This window comes from Armigeres subalbatus, chromosome 2, assembly GCF_024139115.2.
Source record: "Armigeres subalbatus isolate Guangzhou_Male chromosome 2, GZ_Asu_2, whole genome shotgun sequence".
Classification (NCBI taxonomy): Eukaryota; Metazoa; Arthropoda; class Insecta; order Diptera; family Culicidae; genus Armigeres; species Armigeres subalbatus.
In genome coordinates, this window is record NC_085140.1 from 62049077 (window position 1) to 62073292 (window position 24216).

Genomic DNA, 24216 nt, shown 5'->3' on the forward strand with positions numbered 1-24216 from the left:
TATAAGTCTGTCATAATTTGTATTGATTGTAACAGCTGTTTTATAAGCGAAATTCACTCCTAATATCTTTAGATTATCTACTTCTGCAATCACTTGAGGCCCGATTCAAAAGAGTTCAAAATTTGTATAAGCAAATCAAACTCTTCATCGTTTTTGATGAAGATATCAATGTCATCAGCATACGCAATCGTTTTGATGAACTTATCATAGACAAGGACACCGGAGATGCTATTGTTTATTTTGCATAGAAGTGGTTCAATATATAATACAAATAATATCATGCTAAGCGGACATCCCTGCCTGACAGAGCAATTAATGTTGATATCGCTTGTTAGAAAACCGTTGAATAAAACATTTAAAGATGCACTAGTGTACAAATTTTGAATGCACTCGAGAATGCACTGAATCAGAATATCAGGAAAATCGAACTTTTTCAATACTTTCCAAATATAACTGTGATCAACTTTATCAAACGCCTTTTGTAAATCTATGCTAACTAATGCACCTTTAAAACGTACCGAGTCGTTGGCACGGAGCAAAAGTCTACGAATGTCTTTCAAATTATCAGTACATGACTTGTTAGGAATGCAAGCGCTTTGTGCTGAGCCTAATAAATGTTCTAAAAAGAAACCCGTTTTGCTATAATCTTAGTAAATAATTTATAGTCGCAGTTTAAGAGACTGATTGGCCTGTAATTTTCAAGATTATGCTAACTACCACTTTTGTGTATTAGAGTGACTATTCCAGCAGAAAACTCCTTTGGAGGAAGTTCAATCCCAGCTAAATATTTTTTTTTATTAATCTTTATTAAGGTGTTTTGAGCTAAATAATCGTTGAAAACCCTAATTAAATCTTCCTTCACGCAATCAAAATTTTTCAGATGGAATTCGTAATTTAATCCACATAGTTTCAATACAACATTTCTTCCTCTGTAATAGGTTTCATTAAATCCCTTTGTTGCTCGGCAGTTAGCTTTTTGGTAACGTGATTCAATTGGTCATTCTCCGGATTAAGCATTGTGTTATCAGCACTAGTTGTTCCCAAATTAGTCGAAAAATAGCTATGAATGATTTGTTTTATTCTAACTACATCCCCTGTAATTATGTAATTACCGTTCCATCTAATAATTTGAGATTACCTATTTTTGAATATCTTTGTATTTGTGCAGATACTTGAAAAATACTTATAGTTTCCTTTTGAGTTATTGAATAATCTTGTAGTCTACTGCAAAAATATCTCATTCTATCATTTTCGATCTCAAACAATCTTTTTTTTTTTTTTTTTAACTAATTTTATTTGCTAATTATCTAATACATGCATTCATCTCTTAGACTAGGTGTTCCGTGTTTTCTTAACACTATCATCCTTATTTGCTATGTTACAGTTTTAGTTATTATTAATACATTTCAATTGCCTTTGGCAGTTAGAATTTTTCCTGTGGTTGAAATAAACCATGTAGGAATTACAATGTTTTCAACTTAAACTAAACTTAACCTATTTTATACTAAGGGTACAAGGAGTTAATCGTTGCAATAGAAGATTGCAACGATTTTTGTCTAAAATTGGAAATTATTTTGTTGGACATTTGTTGCAATGTCTCAATATTAGAAATTCTATGAAGTTCATTGGTACTATACCACGGAGGCAACTTCAGAATCATTTTCAAAATTTTATTTTGAATTCTCTGAAGTGCCTTCTTTCTGGTATTGCAGCAACTAGTCCATATTGGCACAGCATACAACATGGCAGGTCTAAAAATTTGTTTGTAGGGGAAGATGCCCCAAAACGCCCCCCAGAGGCAAAACGCCTTTTGTGGTTTCCTTCATATTTACTGTCATTAATAAATAGATCTAAAATTATGTAGGTTAGGCGAAAAAAGTTTCAAAATAGTGTATGGGAAGGTCGGAAAAACCGAAAATTTCCACATTTTGAAGAAACATCTAACATTTTGGCGAGGCAAAACGCCCTAATGGCACTAACCTACAATGTACTTGCGTCTCCACGCACTATCCATACCAGAATGCTGATTCGCCGACGCGTGGTGCTTTGTTCCCTAGGAGCTGCCAGCTAAAAGGCGTTTTGCCTCATGAGTTTTCCGGCAACAAAATATCACCACTTTTTTGAAATGTGAATATTATCAATATGATTGAGATTTTTGTCAATTTTTGAATGGCATCAACTAGCTATCTTGTTTAACTGTTGCATAATGTAAAAATACCCATGAATAGCGTTACAAATAAGACAATAAAGCAGTGTTTGCTTAGCTAGGGCATATTGCCCCCCCTTCCCCTAAATCAAAAATTTGTTCTTAAGACAAAGTTTTGATTTTCTGTTTATAAGTGGATATAGACACTTAATATATTTGTTACATTTGGCTTGAAGGACTTCAATGTGATTTTTAAAAGTTAATTTTTGATCTAGCAGAAGTCCTAAATATTTAGCTTCGCTAGACCAATTAATTGGAACCCAATTGTCTGCTAGAAGGTTTCAAATAAGAAGCTCTCGGCTTATGTGGGAAAATTATAAGGTGAGTTTTGGAAGCATTCGGGGAAATTTTCCATTTTTGCAAGTAAGTGGAGAAACTATCCAAACTTTTTTGCAATCTACTACAAATGACACGAAGGCTACGCCCTTTGGCTGAGAGACCTGTGTCATCTGCAAACAAAGATTTTTGACACCCTGGTGGTAAATCAGGTAAGTCAGAAGTAAAAATGTTATACAAAGTGGGCCCCAGTATGCTGCCTTGGGGGACACCAGCCCGTACAGGCAATCTATCAGATTTAGAATTCTGATAGTTTACCTGCAGTGAGCGATCTGATAAATAATTTTGGATCAGTTTAATAATGTACAGAGGAAAATTAAAATTCATCAATTTTACAATCAAACCTTCATGCCAAACATTGTCAAATGCTTTCTCTATATCAAGAAGAGCAACTCCAGTCGAATATCCTTCAGATTTGTTGAGCCGAATTAAATTCGTTACTCTTAATAACTGATGAGTGGTTGAATGCCCATGGCGAAAACCAAATTGCTCATCAGCAAAAATAGAATTGTCATTAATATGAACCATCATTCTATTTAAAATGATCTTTTCAAACAGTTTGCTTATTGAAGAAAGCAAACTGATTGGGCGATAACTAGAAGCCTCAGCTGGATTTTTGTCCGGCTTCAAAATTGGAACAACTTTGGCGTTTTTCCATTTATCTGGGAAGTATGCCAATTGAAAACATTTGTTAAATAAATTAACCAAAAGGATAAAGAGCTCTCAGGAAGTTTTTGATAAGTATGTAGAAAATAACATCATCACCCGGGGCTTTCATATTTTTAAATTTTCTAGTAATAGATCTCACTTCATCCAAATTAGTTCCCAACGAAGGGTCAAACACATTATCTTGATCGAGAATGTCTTAACCTGATCCTCAATTGGACTAGTAAGACCTAGACTAAAATTATGGGCACTCTCGAACTGCTGAGCAAGTTTTTGAGCCTTTTCGCCATTTGTTAATAAAATTTTATTTCCCTCTTTAAGCGCTGGAATTGGCTTTTGAGGTTTTTTTAAAAGAATTTTCGTTAATTTCCAAAAGGGTTTCGAACTGGGATCCAACTTCGAGACATTATTCTCAAAGTTGGTATTTCTCAGAATAGCGAAACGTTTTGCCTTTCTCGTACAACTAAGTTGTACCGAAAGGCTATCATTTCACTCCAAAATCGAACTTTTGATAGAAGTCCCGGAGACCCATAGTGTTATATACCATTCGACTCAGCTCGATGAGCTGAACAAATGTCTGTCTGTCCGTGTGTGCGTGTGTGTGTGTGTATGTGTGTGCGTGTGTGTGTGCACAAAATGCCATAAAAAACATTAGCCAAATTTTCACATAGAAACTCTTAACCGATTTTCTTGCAACAAGTTGCATCCGACAGAGACTAAAACGCTGTTGATCACTATTGAATTTCATAATAATTGCAAATTGCAAAAAAATAGATAATATTAAAATAGTGATGAGACATAGTCACATAGAACAATAATGTGTTATGAAAAATGCCTTGCATCTATGAATATTTTATCCGTGGCTTCCCATTAAGAGTTTCATCGTACTATAAAGATGCTCGTGTTGCACGCATTTAGGCGTAAGTATGCTCTTCGTTAAGTTTCATAGTACTATGAAATTGTCCGAAAGTCAAAATTCGAACATAGGAAATTCGAGAAACTTTTGGCAGCGCCATCTGTCGTCTACTAGTGTAAATTTTCTATCATAACATTAGACGGTGTAACTAGAGATGTCGTAAAATCCCGATTAATCGATTAGTTACTAATCGATTACTCTTGATTCTTGTCGATCATTGAATCGATTAATCATTGTATAGTAATCGATTCAAAATTAATCGATTATCACAACGATGAATCGATTAATTGAAATAATCAATTAATTTTCGACAGCCTTATGATGTCGTAAAATTCTGATTAATCGATTACTCACGATTCCTCTCGATTATTGAATCGATTAATCGTTGGGTAATAATCGATTCAAAATTAATCGATTATCACAACGATGAATCGATTAATCGAAGTAATCGATTAATTTGCGACATCTCTAGGTGTAACTGTTTTGCCTTTCTTGTACATCATCGAGGTGTAAGCGTAAAGGCTACATTTATTACCTTTTGCGCGAGAAAGGCGCCATCACCGCTAGGTGGATTAATCTGGGTTTTTTAATTTCATTTTGCAAATCTCGCCAAATAACTTTCAACGCGGGATCGCGAGTTCTTTGGTATTGCCTTCGCCTCACACTTTTAAGACGGATCAGTAGCTGAAGATCGTCGTCAATAATAATGGAGTTGAATTTAATTTCACATTTAGGAATTGCAATGCCTCTGGCTTCGACAATTAAATTTGTCAAAGATACGAGAGCATGGGGCCCTCCTTAGCCGTGCGATAAGACGCGCGACTACAAAGCAAGACCATGCTGAGGGTGGCTGGGTTCGATTCCCGGTGCCGGTCTAGGCAATTTTCGGATTTGAAATTGTCTCGACTTCCCTGGGCATAAAAGTGTCATCGTGTTAGCCTCATGATACACGAATGCAAAAATGGTAACTTGGCTTAGAAACCTCGCAGTTAATAACTGTGGAAGTGCTTAATGAACACTAAGCTGCGAGGCGGCTCTGTCCCAGTGTGGGGATGTAATGCCAATAAGAAGAAGAAGAAGAACGAGAGCATTATCAATATCACTTTTGGTATCGAGAGGAATATCAACATCAAAATTCCTATCGATATACGTTTTATATAAATCCCAATCAGCTCTATGATAATTAAAAGTAGAGCTGATTGGATTATGAATGGCTTCTTGTGAGATATCAAATGTCACAGGAAGGTGATCAGAGTCAAAGTCAGCATGAGTTACCTACCAATTGGCCACACAGCTGACTTGAATCCGTTAAAACCAAATCAATTGTCGAAGGATTTCGAGCGGATGAAAAACAAGTTGGGCCATTGGGATATTGAATAGTATAATATCCCGCAGAACAATCTTCAAATAAAATGTTGCCATTGGAATTGCTTTGAGCATTATTCCATGAGCGGTGTTTGGCATTGAAGTCACCAATTACGAAGAATTTTGATTTGTTGCGAGTCAGAATTTGAAGATCAGCTTTCAACAAATTCTTTTGCTGCCCATTGCACTGAAAAGGCAAATAGGCTGCAATGAAGGAAAATTGACCAAAATTTGTTTCAACAGAAACTCCCAAGGTTTCAAAAACTTTGGTTTCAAACGAAGAAAATAATTTATGTTTGATACGTCTATTAATGACAATGGCGACCCCACCACAGGCGCTGTCAAGACGATCATTTCTGTAGCTAAAATAATTTGGATCTCGTTTAATGGAGAGTCCTGGTTTTAAATAGGTTTCAGTTATAATGGCAATATGCACATTATGAACTGTTAGGAAGTTGAATAATTCATCTTCCTTACCCTTTAGAGAGCGGGCATTCCAATTTAGAACTTTCACACAATTATTTAGATCCATTAAAACGGAGTCCGATAACAATTTTTTGTGTGTACTTTATACCAACCTGAACAGCTTCTGGTATGGTATTTGCTTTGAACATTGCATCAATCATGTGCAAAATCAAAATCGGAAGCAGTCATGCTACCTGAATCGGCAACATGCCCATTATTTTCCGTTGGGACATGGGTATAAACCTCATTTTGAGAAGAGAAATTTTGTCTACCAGCAGCGATGTTTGCATACGTAGGTACATTCGAAAAATTGGAATTTACTGAAGTGCTTGCTACCCGTTGACGAGCGGCAAAATTTGTTTGTGAATTGTGGTGGGTATGAATTGCTCGACCGGTAACTGGTTTCGAAATTTGAGCGTTTGAAAAATTTCTACCCGTCGAATCTGGGATCCGATTGGAATTTCCGTCATCAAATTTGCACGGAATTCAAAACTTTTTTGCGTGAAGGGCATTCCCAGAAATTGGATTTATGATTGCCCCCACAATTTGCACATTTAAATTTATTGGAATCTTCTCTCACAGGACATGCGTCCTTGGCGTGAGAGGTTCCACCACAAATCATGCATTTAGCATCCATGTGACAATGTTTGGTTCCATGACCCCACTTTTGGCACTTACGGCACTGGGTGGGGTTTTGGAAATTTCCCCCAGGCCTGCGGAAATGTTCCCATGTAACACGGACATGGGACATAATACAGGCCTTTTCCAAACTTTTCATATTATTTAGTTCACTTTTGTTAAAATGAACTAAATAAAATTCTTGAGAAATGCCCTCTGGGAAGTACCAGAGTGGGATTTCTTTTTCATCTTAATTACTTGGACTGGTGAAAATCCAAGTAATTGAGAAATTTCAATTTTAATCTCATCCAGTGATTTATCATCACTGGGAAGACCTTTCAAGACGACTTTGAACAATCGCTCAGTTTTGTCGTCGTATGTGAAGAATTTATGGCGCTTCTCAGTTAAATACTGAAGAAGACGTTTACGATCGTCAAAGGATCTCGGCAAAACGCGGCAGTCACCCTTCCTAGCAATCTGAAATGAAACCTTGATCCCCTGAAGGTTACTCAAAATCTCATTCCTAAAGCCAGAAAACTCGGCAACAGATACCACAATAGGCGGAATCCTTTGCTTTTTCGCATGAATCGAATCACCTGGGCTAGAGGTATATTCGATTTGATCAAATCGAACTGATTGCTCAGTTCGATTGGAGAAGAATTATTTCCGATATTAGAGTTAGAAGGAATATCTGAATTCTCCAGCTTCCTTCTATTTTTTCCGCGCTTTGGCAGGACGGAAAACTTTGTTTCTTTGAAGGAAGTGGAGAATTCAGAGACTCCCCCTTCCTCTTGTTTTTATTAATGCTCATTGCTGAGCGTGTAGACGTGACCTTCTAAGAGGTTTTTTCCCAGAACGGTGTCCCTGCAGGATTACCACCGCTTGTCGGAATTTTACTTCCGCAAACGGGTCCAACGTAAAACGAAGGCACGGGTCCTTGCAAAGATCGTAACGGGATCAATGGGTACAAATAGCGCTAAGAAGCACCGTTGAAATTAAAATAGCTTCGGGTAGTATTAGAAACTTCCTTCCGCAAAGAGAGAAAGAACCGCACAGCACGAAAGCACGATGTGGTCTGATCTCAAACAATCTTGATTTTACTAATTGCACGTCTTTTGAAACATCTTCTCCGAGACACCGTCTGTTGTGCAGACTGCTCAAGACGGAGTAGAAATAATTTTTCTCCTGGCTTACTCGTCTGTTTCTTTCCCAGCTTTCTGATTTAAAAATTTGTTTTGTTTTATATTTAAACACTGAATTCCACCAATTATTCCTCCTAGAGCAGTATGCAGAAAAACTTTTCCATGAGTTATATTTTCTTATGAAATCGTCACAAATACACAGAAAGAAATAATGAAAAGTAATCGACGCGTAAATAATAAAGACGTGGAAAATTACACTATTTGGGGCGTAAATGAATCTTTTCCAACAAGTTCCCCCTAAATGTATGCAATTTACATAGCATTATGACACTTATTCGTATAAAAAGTGTCATAATGCAATACAAATTGCATACATTCACGAGATAATATCGTTTAAATTTACGCTCTTTTTGGCATTCCCTTTATGTGCATTACTTTCGTGTAAATTTCAACAACTTTTTCCATCTGTGTAGTATCATCTTCCAAAATTCCCGAGTTGATCTTCCAATAACCTCTGCATTTCAATGGAAGGCAGTCTGGATCCACTTTTATTTTAACGACAACCGCACAATGATCAGAAAAAGGAACAGAAAAAAGAACAGACAAAGTTTCTGCATCTAAAACGGTATTAAGGATACTGGGAGGACCGTAAAAGCGGTCTAACCGAGATGTCGACCCGGCTCTTAAAATGTAAATTGATTCTTATCCAATTCCATCATAATGTCCTTCCATTGGAAGGATTCTACTGAACGTCGGAGACCAGCTGAGTCATTGAAGAATCCAGAGCAATCCGAACGGTTGAGAACACAGTTAACGTCTCCACCAATAACCGAATAACAAATCCTAGATTTACTCAAATGAACAGCCAGTCCATTTAAGAATAAATCTTTCCTATCTTTCTTTTTATTCGTCCCTGAGTGGGCGTATATGTTAATATAGTTAATATTGTTGACAACAACAGACAACAGAGGATATTCGGCCATTCGGATCAAGAACCACCTCATCAAACTCAAACAATTTCCTCAACAATATACCAGTACCCATACCTTGTTCACCAATATTGACAAAAGCAAAATGAGATGGGAGAAATGAGAAATTTTCATAGCATAATTTCTGGACAAAAACTAAATCTTTATCCTGATTCCTAACGAACTGGCGTAATAAATTTTGATTCACTGTAGTTTTTGGAGCGTTTACCGTTGCTATCTTCAAAACATGATTGATTTTGACTAGTAAAAGCCTGGTAAAAGCTAGATTACTGATAGCCAATAAATTGAAACTATCCCAAAAAACTAACAGCCTCCAATTGAAGCCTAAGAGGGTATCGAACGTTCTATAACATCTAACAAATTTAGATACTTTTATCTCGTTTCTCATTGTCTTCTGTCATCATTTTCTTCGACCTGCCTCTAGTAAGAATTTCCTGACTTTTTCCTATGCTTATCGTTTTCTCGGTGATCGCCAAAATATTGCTGCATTTGTCTTTTTCTGGCGATGTCTCGGACTCAGGTCTACTATCCTTTTTACTCAAAGGACGTCCACGCTTTTTGTTTTTTACTACCACTTGAAAATCATTATCTGCAGTCTGGCTCTCCATGATTGAAGACTGACCACTAGCACTGGCGCTTTCCACCGCTCCCGTATCATTACCTGTATCAGCATCCCTCTCTTCTGCAGCTTCAACACATTTTCCATTCTCCGACGCGATCGTACTTCCAGTATTATCACTGGAAGCAGCCAGATCACCGCTCGCCTGAGGTATATTCACAATAATCACAATACAACGCTCCTCCGTCGCAAGCTTCCCACCGCCAGGCAGTTTGTTCAATACGTTCAATACGCACCGCTATTCTCGTTTTTGGTAACGGCCGGGCTAACCAGCGTGCAGCCGTAACGTTGCTGAACATTGGTACCGTACCAGCTGTGTCATTTGAAGGTGTACCTGTACCAGTTGCTTCCGTAGCTGTGGTGGTCATCACCAGCCTCTGGTTGATATTTGCTCGCTTGGGACAGTTGACCTTCATGTGCTCTGCACTTCCACAAAGGAAACATTTGTTTTGTAACCCTTCGTAGAAGACGCGTGCTTGAAAATTACGCACGTGTATTGTTGCCGGTATATCGTTTTTGATTTCCATGTGTACGCTTCTCACCGAAGTCCAAATCGGGAATCCCGTCTCTGCCCCGTATCTCTCACGGACCATTCTCTGGAGAATTCCGTACTTCTATAGCACTGAAGATATCTCTCTATCATCGATCTCAGGAGGGAGATTGAAAATACGGACGTACCTGAACACTGTAGACGCAGCTGAGAAGGTAACTCTCGTGGACTCGTACTTGCTGTAGTCAAAGTCCATAGTGGATGGTAGTCCTAGTAACACCGACTTAAGATGCTCTTCTGTCTTGAACTTAATGTATACGCAGTTCTCATCTTCACTTTCATGAAATGAAAAACCTCATGGTCAGTTGGTTCCTTCTTCCCTGGTCCAAAATATATTCTCATGGAATTCGCACGTGCTTCTTCCATTTCTCTGTTCTCTGATTACTTTCCGATTTTGTATATCGCCTATTGTTCGACCGAACAACAGGGAAGTGGGTTTATCAGTAGCCTTGGCTACACACAACACAATCGTATGGAACACTCCGCGTTTTGTACTCACGACCGACTCACTCGAAGTCTAAACATGTCATTTCAAAATGAATGTTCGTTCCATCAACCTACCACATCCAGTATGATGCGAACTACTCGATTTCATAGAAACACTTACCCTAAAATCTTTGGATTTTTGAAAAAAGAAATGTTTCTCATTGTACCCGCTCATACTACTGATTTCGCACGTGAATTTTCACCAATTAAGTAACTTAAATTAACGTGTAATTCCAGTTACAGATGTCAAAAATCAGTATAAGAAATGCATTTGCGTTACGTGGATAAATGATATGTAAAATACGTTAAATTGTTATGCATAGCTTACAGATAGCAGGAATGTTTAGTGATGAACTTTGTCCTACTTAAAAATCACTTTAATAAAGAATAAAAAAATGGTGAGAAATCATAACCCTTATGCGGCCAACAAAAAAAAAAACACACATGGATGGCCGACAGGGTACCCGTGTTCCCATAAATCGATATTCTCATAACTTCAACAATTTTCAACCGATTTGGATAATTTTGACAGTTTTGGAAACAGAAACTCATATACTTTTTGCCAATTGTTTACAGATTATGTCTATGGTTATACAAGAAATCTTTGAAGTAAGGCCTACTCTACAGTTTCAATTATGCTACAAGCTCTTTGCGCTTCTTAGAACTGAAGGTGTAATGCAAAAAATCCCTGAAGTGAAGTCTTAGTCATCCGAGAAATATCTGGAGTAAAGCCTAAGGATCTACTCGCGCAACCAAAGGCCTTTTGTCCAAATTCAAAAACGGTACATGCTCTTTGAATGATGAATGAATGACATGCTCTTTGTGGTACTTCCGAGTGATCCAAGAAATATATGGAGAAAGGCCTTAAGGTCTACATTCGTAACCATGGGTCTATGGACTTGTCTCAAAAGTGGTACATGCTCTTTGTACTCCTTGAAATCAAATGTGATCACTAAATATGTTCTGCGCTATCGAAGAAATCTCTCGGATAAGTCCTCAGTCATACAAGAAATCCCTGGAGAAAAGCCATAGGTGTGTGGCCCCCAAATGGACGAAACGAAATGCTGTGGCATCAGCTCTCCGTCGGTGCGTGTGCACGTCGCGGAGGTCTGACAAGAAGAGGACGAGTCATGGCTTGCTGATCACCAATTGACACGCTAAGATGTTAATGTATAATTACACGTTGAAAGTTACTTACTCAAACCCCACATTCCCCTTCTTCTCTCATAAAAAAGCAAAAAAAATCTTCTAGCATAGGACGCAATAATTTTCTTCTAAGTTGTATGCGCGACACGAAGATGAAAATTAACTATGTTGCCTTTGAGAAACCGATTAAACTTGTCTTAACATCGAAACAAACCGAAATAAACTTGGCTTAACATCGTGTTTTTTTTAATCGCAGAACCACGATATGGGAATAAATAGATTGTATCGTTTAAATGTTTAGTACCTAGTGTTATAATATTGATCTCTCTAGGAACATATAGTGTTGGGAAGACGATACTAGGAAATTCAAACACCTTCAAATCAGCTTAGTCTAAGCGCAGCTTCAAGCTAAAATTTAATTTGGATTAATTTCATTGACCAACTTATGCCACAATTTACATTACGTCTAGTTTGCACCTTGGACTGTTTCCCTAGTACCTTTATTCGGACCTCATTTGGCTCACTGCGACAACAAGACTATAAATCTACGAACAAACGTTTTTTTTAATAATTTTCTACTCACAGTAGAATCTAGAGACAGTGATGAGTATAGCAACTCAGCAACTAATAATTGTGAATAAATTTTCCAATTCAACGTAATGCGATCTCACATGCTTTCGACGTTGTTTTTTATGTCTTTCTCTTTAGCATCTCGCTGTAAACCAATTTAATGTTCGCCAGTAGTGATCAGTTGTCGAGATCTCGGTACTCACACTGAAGCATCCACAAGTGCGCACTATGGACTCGACCACATGTAGATTCCAGCAATAATCTAAATATCTTATTCTATCAATCAAACTATCAGTCGCGTGTATAGTAACACCATCATGCGACCTTCAACCATTCGATGTTAAACTTCGGAACAATGGCCAAAAAATGATATTTATCTAAATTTTCTCAGAGATATTATATTTGAAGAAGATATCATACTTAATAAACTTCAAGATAATATATTTTGCCTCTCAAACAACTTTGTAGCATACGATAGTTTCCATATCTCTCAGATTTCGTTAGAACTTGTTTATTAGGTAGTCTCATGTACACTAAAGCCGCCGAAAATATAAATATCAAACTAAATTTATTTTAACCAAAATTGGCACTCACCTTGGGAGTCTCTCAGACGCCTCTTGTATTCCAAACAACAATCATTTTTCAGCAGTCGTCCAAACGCGCTTTGTGATTTTTCAAACCACAATCAAATTTTCCAGCGGTCTTCCAGACACGCTTTGTGATTTTTCAAACCATTATCCATTTTCTTTCAGACACGCTTTTTGATTTTCCAAACCAAGACCAATTTTACAGCAGACTTCCAGACGCGCTCTCTGATTTCCCAAACCACAATCCGTTTTTAACGGTCTTCCCGGCGTGCTTTGTGATTTTCCAAAACACAATTCGTTTTCTAGCGGTCGTCTCGACGCGCTTTTTGATTTTCCAAGCCACAAGCCGTTTTCTAGCGGTCATCCAGACATGCTTTGTGATTTTCAAACAAAAATCCGTTTTCCAACGGTCTTTCAGACACGCTTTGTGATTTTCCAAACTATTATGCATTTTCCAGCGGTCTTCCAGACACGCTTTTTGATTTTCCAAACTGCAATCAATTTTCCAGCGGACTTCCAGACGCGCTCTGTGGTTTTCCAAACCACAATTCTTTTTCTAGCGGTCTTCCTGACGTGCGTTGTGATTTTCCAAACCACAAGCCGTTTTCCAGCGGTCGTTTCGACACACTTTGTGATTTTCAAACGGTCTCCAGCGGTCTTCCAGACGCGCTTTGTTATTTTACAAACCACAATCCGTCTACCAGCGTTCTTCCGGACGCGCTTTTTTCCAAACCACAATCTGTTTTCCAGAAGTCGTCCCGACGCGCTTCGTGATTTTCCAAACCACAATCCGTTTCTCAGCGGTCGTCCCGACGCGCTTTGTGATTTTCCAAACCACAATCCGTTTTCCAGCTGTCGTCCCGACGCGCTTTGTGATTTTCCAAACCACAATCCGTTTCTCAGCGGTCGTCCAGACGCGCTTTGTGATTTTCCAAACCACAATCCATTTTTCAGCGGTCGTCTCGACGCGCTTTGTGATTTTCCAAACCACAATCCGTTTTCCAGCGGTCGTCCCGACGCGCTTTGTGATTTTCCAAACCACAATCCGTTTTCCAGCTGTCGTCCCGACGCGCTTTGTGATTTTCCAAACCACAATCCATTTTTCAGCGGTCGTCCCGACGCGCTTTGTGATTTTCCAAACCACAATCCGTTTCCAGCTGTCGTCCCGACGCGCTTTGCGATTTTCCAAACCACAATCCATTTTTCAGCGGTCGTCCCGACACGCTTCGTGATTTTCCCAATCACCTTTGTGATAATATAAACCACCATTCCTTGTAGTTTTTATAAACCATCCAATATTTTACTAATTAGCACATTACCCGCTTGAATGCAACTCACCTTTTGAAATCAGCATTAGAATCCAAAAATTGTGGCAGGATCGCCAAAATGTGTGGCCCCAAATGGACGAAACGAAATGCTGTGGCATCAACTCTCCGTCGGTGCGTGTACACGTCGCGGAGGTCTGACAAGAAGAGGACGAGTCATGGCTTGCTGATCACCAATTGACACGCTGAGGTGTTAATGTATAATTACACGCTGAAAGTTACTTACTCAAATCCCACAATAGGGTCTATACGCGTAATCGAAGGTCTGTTAAGTGGTTTCAAAAGTGGTACATGCTGGTACATATCCTTGGAAAATAATACGATCACAACATATGTACTGCAAAACCTCTTTTTGCGCCCAAAACGTAAAAAGAGGGAGCGTTATTTGGAATTTTGAGCGTAAAAAGAGGGAAGACTATTTGGAATTTGGAGCGTAAAAAAGTTTGCCATCTTTTAGGTAAGCAAAGTTTGATATTTAACTTACTTTCAGTCGTCCAATTTGTTTTTAGGCCTTAAGATGTTCTTGGTACGCCGATAAATCAGGAAGTCATAAGCGGCACAGTAAGACGTTCATAATCATTTTCAAGTATTTAAAGTTTTTCGAGAACCTCCTGGAGCTTAGAACTATGTAGTTTGTGATACATAGAACAGAGCGCCTTCATTGCATATGTTCATGGCCATCCAAGAAAACATTGGAAAGGCCTTAACATCTACACGCGTAGTTAGGCGTGAAGTCGTATCGTTCCAATTTATTCTCATTTTGCATTTCCAAAGAATAGTCAGCTTCGTATTAGTGATATGAATGAAGTTTGTATACTACCTGGAACCAACAACAACAAGACTGCAATAACTACTTGGGGTGCAAATATATCAAGAATGGAGTTCAAAGACTACCTAGTACCATGGCAAAAAACGACTTGGAATGTATGCATTCACTCAGATGAGGTTGCACAACTTGTTATTTTTTTCAATTATTGGCTCCATCACGGAGGTTGATAACCAGGTCTTGACTCGTTGGCTACATAGAACCAATGGCAGCAATAAGAGCTACTCATGCAATCATACAGCAAGAAGTGGTCACACAACTTACCTATTCCTCAATAACTGCCTCAACTACGGATGTTTATTTTATCTGCAGACCTTGGCTTTGCGGAGTTCGTAGACTACTTTGAACCCATGACAATAAAAAGCACTACATGAAATGCGAACATATACAGTATTGACCCGATTTTGTCTACCCACGATTTTTTCACGTTTCGACACAATTTGCCGCAAACAACAATGATTTGAAATCTAGATAAACTTTTAAAAAGGGTGTAACAGCCAAAAACTATTCCTTCTGATTCCTCGTCTACATTTCATTATTTTTTCTTTTATTTAGTCTACATCTAAACAGCTAACACTGAATCAATAATTTGACGCTACAATACACGTTCGAGGCCGCATCTCTCCATCCTCGAATACGCATACGCCCCACGCTCGCCAAGTCGTTTTGCACCTGGTCTGCCCATCTCGCTCGCTGCGCTCCACGCCGTCTCGTACCTGCCGAATCGGAAGCGAACATCATCTTTGCAGGGTTGCTGTCCGGCATTCTTGCAACATGTCCTGTCCATCGTACCCTTCCGGCTTGAGCTACCTTCTGGTGTACCACCCAGTGGTTCGCCGTAGAGTTGGGCGAGCTCATGGTTCATTCTTCGCCGCCACACACCTTCTTCTTGCACACCGCCAAGGATGGTTCTAAGCACCCATCACTCTAATACTCCGAGTGCTTGCAAGTCCTCCTCTAAAATTGTCCATGTTTCATGTCCGTAGAGGACAACCGGTCTTATAAGCGTCTTGTACATGACACATTCGATGCGGTGGCGAATCTTTTTTGACCGCAGTTTCTTATGGAGCCCGGAGTAGGCCCAACTTCCACAGATGATGCGTATTTCATGACTAACATTGTTATCATCCGTTAGCAAGAATCCGAGGTAAGCGAATTCCTCGACCCAGTGGCGTAGCCAGAAAATTGGTCTGGGGGGGGGGGGTTTTCCGAACATTTTTTTTATGAAAAAAAAAATTTCTTCCAAAAATTTTGTCTCTGGGGGGGGTTTTAGGCCCAAAACCACCCCCGTGGCTACGCCACTGCCTCGACCACCTCGACGGTATCCCCGTCTATCATAACACTGCTTCCCAGAAGGTCCCTGTCGCGCTCGGTTCCGTCCTCAAGCATGTACTTTATCTTTGACGCATTCACCACCAGTCCAACTTTTGTTGCTTCACGTTTCAGGCGGGTGTACAGTTCTGCCACCTTTGCAAATGTTCGGCCGACAATGTCCATGTCATCCGCGAAACAAATAAATTACCTGGATCTGTTGAACACCGTGCCCCGGCTGTTACGTCCGGCTCTCCGTATGACACTTTCTAGCGCAACAGTCACAAATGTCCATAACCTTGTCATAGTCCCCGGCGCGATTGGAACGAACTGGAGTGTTCGCCCGAAATCTTCACACAGTTTTGCACACCATCCACCGTTGCTTTGATCAGTCTGGTAAGCTTCCCAGGGGAGCTGTTCTCGTCCATAATTTTCTATAGCTCTACGCGGTCTATATTGTCGTATGCCACCTTGAAATCAACGGTATTCACGGCATTTTTAAGGATTTGCCGTACAGTAAAGATCTGGTCCGTTGTCGAGCGGCCGTCAACGAAGCCGGCTTGATAACTTCCCACGAACTCATTCACTAATGGTGGCAGACGACGGAAGATGATCTGGGATATCACTTTGTAGGCGGCATTAAGGATGTTGATCGCTCGAAAGTTCTCACACTTCAGCTTGCCGCCTTTCTTCTAGATGGGGCATATAACCCCTTCCTTCCACTCCTCCGGTAGCTGTTCAGTTTCCCAGATTATGACTATCAATTTGTGCAGGCAAGTGGCTAGCTTTTCCGGGCCCATCTTGATGAGCTCAGCAGCACTTTTCTATCGAAAACTCCAAGTGCGCGTTGGTCTTCCACGAGCATCGTCCAGGTCTCGTGTCCGTAGAGGACTACCGGTCTAATGAGCGTTTTTTAGATAGTCAGTTTGGTACGGCGGCGAACTCTATTCGATCGAAGCGTCTTGTGGAGTCTAAAGTACGTACGATTTCCAGCCACTATGCGTCTCCGAATTTCTCTGCTGGTATCATTTTCGGCAGTCACCAGTGAGCCCAAGTACACAAATTCTTTTACATTGTCTTCTCTTGAACCTCTTCCTATCATGTACTTCGTCTTCGACGTGTTGATGACTAGCTCGATCCGTTTAGCTTCCCTCTTAAGTCTGATGTAGGCTTCGTCCATCTTCTCAAAGTTACGTGCCATAATATCTATGTCGCCCGCGAAGCCAAATAGTTGGACGGACTTGTTGAAAATTGTACCACTCGTGTTAATCCCTGCTCTTCGTATTACCCCTTCCAAAGCGATGTTGAATAGCAGACACGAAAAACCATCACCTTGCCGTAACCCTCTGCGCGTTTCAAAGGGACTCGAGAATGCCCCTGAAACTCGAACTACGCACATCACCCGATCCATTGTCGCTTTGATCAACCGTGTCAGTTTATCCGGAAATCCGTGTTCGTGCATTAGCTGCCATAGCTGGAGCTCAGCAACTATATGGATCATAAAACTTCTAATTAAAAATCTGTTCGGCTGTTTAATCAATTTGGGTGAATACTCCATTCGGGCGTGTGTTAAATTTGGACAAATGTTCTTTTCGGGCATGTGTTTCATTTGGGCGTTTGTCATTCGGGCGTTTGTGATAGAATCGGAAAATCAGCTCTTTGATAGTATTTTAATTTGTTTAGAAACTGTTAAGTTTTTTGCGGGTTGAGGAATATTTGGTGTAATAATACTCTTCTCCTGTCTTCCTCCAGTAGCGCTACTTCACTCACACCTCGGGATGCTACCTTAAAGATGGTGGCTTATGACCACATTGCCGTCCGTTATCTAGAATTGTAGAATGTAAATAATTTTGTTCAGCGACAATCTAGGGAAAACAGTAATTTTATAGAAATCACATACCTGCCGTTTTATTATAGACCAGGATCTAGAATTTAGACAAAATTTCCTGAAACGAAGCATCAGCAGCAGCGACGTGAAATACTGGTTTTGAATATTAGCCTGAAAATTAATGAAACAAATTGATCAACAGGACTCTGTAAACTAGAAAAATATCTTGGTTAATGCTAGTACAACATATTGGAACATACCTGAAGATACCTATCCATATTTCGCCAAGTTCGGTCTGGATTTCGATGGTAATTTGAACCGGCTTTCGGTTAAAATGTAAACCGGATTTTAATGAAAATCCAGTTTGGATTTCCTGCGATATTTTGTTTTAATTTTGATAGAAATCCAGTTCGGATTTCCATCGAAATTCTTTTCGGATTTCCATCGTGATTCGGTTCGGGATTTCATCGAAATCCAGTTAGAATTGCCATCAAAAGCTTGTTCCGATTTCCATCGAAATCCAATTCGGATTTCCTTCGTAATTCGGTTCAGCTATTCATCGAAATCCGATTCGGATTCCCATCAAAATTCGGATCGAGTTTCCATCAAAATACTGATCGGATTTCCATAGAAATCCGGTTCGGATTTTCAAAGAAATCCGGTTCAGATTTCCATAGAGATCTGGTTCGGAGTAACATCGTAACCCGGTTCGGAACTCCATCGAGATCCGCTTCGGAATTCTATCAAAATTCGGTTAAGATTTCCATCGAACTCTGTCTCATATTTCCATTGATATTCGGTTCCGGTTTTGATCGAAATTCGGCTTGGATTTCCATCGTAATTCGGTCCGAGTTCTCAACGGAATCCGGTTCGGATTTCGAAATTTCGTTCGAATTTCCATCAAAATCCGGTTAGGATTTCCATAGAAATCCGGTTCGTATCTCTATCGAAATCCGGTTTGGATTACCATGGAAATCTGGTTCGGGTTGCCATCAAAATTTGATTCTGATTTCCATCAAAATCCTGTTCGGATTTCCCTAGAAATCTGGGGTGGCATTGTGCATCTCGATTCGAAACGAGCAAACCATGCAAGCTGTCATACGAAAGAGCTGTCGAAAGGAGATGCGCAATGAGGCCCCTGGTTCGTATGTCTATCGAAATCCGCCTTGGATTTCCATCGAAAACCGGTTCGGATCTCCATTGTAATTCGGTTTGGGTTTTCATCTAAATCCGATCCAGATTTCCATCTAAATTTAGCTCAGATTTCCTTCAAAATCTGGTTCTGTCTTCCATCGATATACGGTTTGGATTTTCTTTAGATTTGGGTTCTGATTTGCATCTGGATAGTTTGGATTTCCATCGAGATTTGGATCGGATCTCCATCAAAATTTTGTTCGGATTTCCATCGAGGTCCGGTTAAAATTTCCATCAAAATCCGGTTAGATAATAATCAAAATCCGATTAGGATTTTCATCGCAATTCGGTTCGTATTACCATCGAAATACATTTGGGATTTTCATCGGAATTCTGTTCGGGTTTTCATTGAAATTCAATTCAGATTTCCGTCGGTTCGGATTTCCATTAAAATCCTTTTTGGATTTCCATCAGATTTCCATCGAAATCCGGTTTGGATTCCTTTCGAATCAGGTTCAGATTTTCGTCGAAGTTTGATTGGTTCGGATTTCTGTTCGTATTTCCAACGAAATCCAGTTCGGATTTTTATCGAAATTAGTTACGGAATTCAATCGAAATCTGGCTCGGAATTTCATTGAAATGCAGTTCGGATTTTCTTCGAAATCCAGTTCTTATTTATTTCCAAAATTCCTAACCGGTTCGAATGTCTATCGAAATCCGGTTTGCATTTTCCGCGACATTTGGTTCGAATTACCATCGGTGTGGATTTACATCGAAATTCGTTTCGGATTTTTTATCGAAATCCGGTTCAGGCTTCCTTTGAAACTCAATTTGTGTTTCCCGTATTTTTTTAAAAATCCGAACCGTATTTCGCAAGTCATTCAAACCAATTTTATTAGAAATCCGAACCGGATTTCGATTGATATCTGAAATCGATATTCGATGGAAATCCGAACCGGATTTCGATGGAAATTTTAATTAGATTAATCTATCTATTTTTTTCGATTTAAATCCAAACCGGATTTCTATGGAAATCCGAATCAGATTACAGAGAAATTCCAAATTTTCAAATTTTGAAGGAAATCCGAAACGGATTTCGAAGGGTTATTTAAACAACTGACCTATCTTGCGAAACATATAGCTGCATCTGGAAGGGAAGGAGCATGTCCAAATTTAAATCAGTCTAATGAAAAATACGTGTCGTTACTTAAGATTATGGCCATGAAGCTCTAGTGGCCATAATTATAATTACAAATGCAATGCACATGTACTAAAACCAAATGATTCTGTTGTAATGCACCCGAGTAATGATAGTTTTGGACGGAATTAAGGACATAGTTGAAAGAGTACCACGATGGCAGTCAATATGGCACCGGACCTTCCACGGGTCAACCCCACACCTCCCGCACTCCTCTCCCACCAACATTCGGATGCATAGAACAAAAGTCTAATATTGAAATTACTAACCTGTTCACAGCATATTTATTCACTTCCTATGATAATGGACATGTTTATCTAAAGAGTCTTTTGTATTTCGGCTCGAATATTATCATAAATCAGCAGTTTCGTGCCAATTTAAAAGTGGTTCGCGATTTGGCGGGTTTATCACTGCACTTCACTTCTTCTCAAAGGGCACGCAAAAAATCAAGTTTTTACTCACTTCTCCACACATGAGCAGCCCGAAATGTTGATGGAATGCAGGAGTGCTGCTCAACTGTTCGTTTCCTCCTTTATTCATTTTCGTATTTGATGATCCTTCCAATTAGTCAATAATTTCTCTTTTTTTTTTCAGAACGTCCACATCATTTTCCTATGCCTCCGTCTCCGCTCGGCTCCCTAACTCGATGAACCCCCTCGCAGGTATATCCGAAGGTACGTCAGCAGCATGGTTCGTATGGCAGGTTCAAAGCTGTTGGCACGACTGCTACTGCTGATCTCGTCGGTTACATTGGTCTCGCTGCTTGCGCTAACTCGTTGCGGTCTCGGCGGTCTAATAGCCACAGAAAATGGATTTTCCAATGGAGGTGCTGCTGTTGCCGAGCGAAGCGGTGCACCACAAGCGCTTGTTGCCGGCGATGAAGAATACGCCGCTGGGCCCAACTCTGGGATCCGGGAGTCCGCCGCAGCACTATCTGCGGCAAGTCGTGTTACGAATGATGAACAGCAAAATGGGTATCTGCAGATGTTGCAACAACGCGAAGAGGAGAACCTCAAAGAGGTAGCGAAGTTGACGGCCGAGATCAAGGCGCTCAAGTTGCAGATCCTACAGCTGAAAAACGCTCAGCCGGCTGAGCTGCTTCCGAATGGGAATTTGACCAACGCAGGAACGCTAAACTCGCCCCAAACGCCAACCATCCATGATTGTTCGGCGTTCATACGACGCCAGGTCGGTTCTGCCGAGATTCTCCACGGCCTTCCATTGAACAACGAATATGAACTGATTCCGTTCAATCACTTCACGTTCAGCCGGGTTTACCCAATCGAGCTGGGGCTTGGAAAACGAGTCGTGGAAAAGCCTATAGGGTACAAACGAAGAGATATTCTTGGGGCGCTGAATAAGGCGATCGAAACGCTTAACCGAAACATAACTCAAAACATGATGAAATACACGCTGGATGACTTCACCGAAGGAATTTACCGAAACGAGCCAACTACGGGGACGCAATATGAGCTCTACTTCCGCACGAAGGAAGTCAACAAAAGCCTCTCATCCAGCGGTCAGCATCATGACCACGGTACTCACGGCACGACCAAGCTCATCGTGATGAGGCCATTTGCTCCGCTGCAGACGATACAGATGGAGGCTTTTCCGAAACAGCAGGAAAAGGAACTGATCCATATCATACTGCCTTTGTCCGGGCGAACGACGACGTTCCAGAGCTTCATGGACAAGTACGTCAAGATAGCGCTGAAGCACGACAAGCGAGTCCACCTGACGGTGATTTACTTCGGGGAGGAGGGTTTGTCGGAGGCGAGGTCCATCATGAGCCGAGTCATCGGTATGAAGAACTCCGGCGGGAATTCGTCCAACCTGAAGCTGTTGGCGTTGAATGAAACGTTTTCGAGGGGTAAGTCGAAAGGTCGCTTGCTGAAAATGTGCTCACGTTGATTGTGGATTTGTTTGTTTCTGCTTCCGTTTCGACAGCTAAGGCCCTACGAGTTGGTGCTGAGAAGGTGTGGAGCAGCAATGTAAATAAGGATAAGGACGTGCTGCTGTTCATGTGTGATGTAGATATAGTATTTAGCGCTAAATTCTTAGATAGATGCCGATGGAACACCAAACCAAATAGAAAGGTTCGACATCTGCACCGTTAAGAAGCGATCTTGATTTTAAGTTTGTCTTGTCTTTTGTCTCATATCCAACAGGTTTACTACCCGGTGGTGTTCAGTTTGTATAATCCGCATGTGGTGTACACGCTGCAGGGCAAAGAAGTGCCTCCCGAGACGGATCAGCTGGTCATATCGAAGGATTCCGGTTTCTGGCGGGATTTCGGGTACGGCATGACCTGTCAGTATCGATCCGATTTCCTCAAAGTGCGGGGTTTCGACGAGGAGATAATCGGCTGGGGAGGTGAAGACGTCATGCTGTACCGGAAGTACGTGCGATCGCACATCAAAGTAATTCGGGCAACGGATCCGGGCATTTTCCACATTTGGCATCCCAAGATTTGCACGGGTGTGGCCGCAGGGCAGAAGTTGTCGGTTGATCAGTATCGGGCTTGCATTCGGTCCAGGGCGTTGAACGAGGCGTCTCATGCGCAGTTGGGATTCCTGGCGTTCCGCGACGATATTGTGGCTAATGAGGGTAAGCTGTTGAGTGGGTTGAAGCTGGAAAGCTCGAGCAAGGTGGGACACAAGACTAGTAAAAGTGGTAGTGGCGGTGGCAATAAGACGAGCAAGGACTCGGACAAGAAGCTTACAACGACAGATCACAATAAGAAGAGCACATGATCTTTCATGATACAGCATCAGGAGAGCATCTGGCGCATTGAATTCTAGGTAAGAACAGTTTTGTAGGACCAACAGTTGGGGCTTAGAACCATAGCGAAAATAGGTGGCGCTAAGACATAAGTCAAAAATCAAATTCCTGATGTTTGTAACGAAAAGAGCTAGTCAAATAGATCATGTGATTTTATTAATAAATTCCTTATTTGGGAACAGGTTCCCAAAAGAAATAAAAAACTGTACATACACCAAAAGTAGGATAAAAATATTTCCCATTCCTAACCATTAGGATTCCAATTGAAATCAAGACTTTTTAGATGAAATTTAGTAACTAATCAAAACCAATCCGAATGCTCAACAATTTGAATAGTAAAAGATGGACAGTAAAAGGTGACATACTTACAGCGGTTGGATGTTAGATTGGCTCGGCTCATAAACAAAAAAAGTACATCGTTTGGGAACTCTATTTGAATATCCTCAACAAGTGGATGATGTAATTCGAAAAAATATTTGAAGGCAATTACAATTCTTCGGTGGGACTCAATCCAGCAACCCCATGTAACTATAAAGGTGCTTTTGCCTATGAAGCTACCATGAACATTTGTCGACCTTCGCCGCATGGTTTATTTGGATGTTTAATTGATTAGAAGCCGATAAGCTGAGGAGGTGTAGGTGTAGATGTTTTGTAGCTAACGACAGCACCCGGCTAGGGTATCTTCAATTATTTGTCGAAGCATATTTCACAAGTGTTTTGATTATACAGTTGCGCATACCTTTTTAAACATTGTATAAAATGTCACGCTGGGCCGTAGAGTAGGCAATTGACTCTGATAAATCTTTATTTTCTGAGGTGTGAGCGTCCACTTCATGGCTTCGGGAATTAAGATACGTTTTCTCGTGAGGAAGCATCCTTAATTCGGATCGTAATTAAAGGATCCTGAGATACAAGTTTCTAATCAAATGTTATTTTATCAGGCACTCGGCTTCTAGAGCTTCTACAAATGTATCGCCTTTGATAGTTATAATAAATCACCAATTATAATGAAGCTAGGCATGTGACTGCTCAAACTTCATGAAAATACGTCAGGAGCTCAAAGAAATCTGTTTGAACTTGATATTGACTTTCTGAAATCTTGATGAGGCCCGAATCCAGGAGTCAAAATTTGGATAGCTAGAGCCATAACAC

The 24216-nt window shown here is 40.4% G+C and overlaps 1 protein-coding gene across 2 annotated transcripts in view; it reads left to right on the forward strand.

Moving 5' to 3' along the window:
* LOC134208734 (chondroitin sulfate N-acetylgalactosaminyltransferase 1) overlaps window positions 1–23795 on the forward strand; it is a 188054-nt gene extending 164259 nt beyond the window's left edge. For both annotated transcript variants that reach the window (XM_062684591.1, XM_062684592.1), the window contains 3 exons: window positions 20878–22153; window positions 22231–22379; window positions 22452–23795. In XM_062684591.1, the coding sequence (XP_062540575.1) occupies window positions 20971–22153; window positions 22231–22379; window positions 22452–23036 (1917 nt within the window). In that variant the 5' untranslated portion in view covers window positions 20878–20970 and the 3' untranslated portion in view covers window positions 23037–23795. The remainder of the gene's footprint in view (window positions 1–20877; window positions 22154–22230; window positions 22380–22451) is intronic.
* The last annotated feature ends 421 nt before the right edge of the window (window positions 23796–24216 follow it).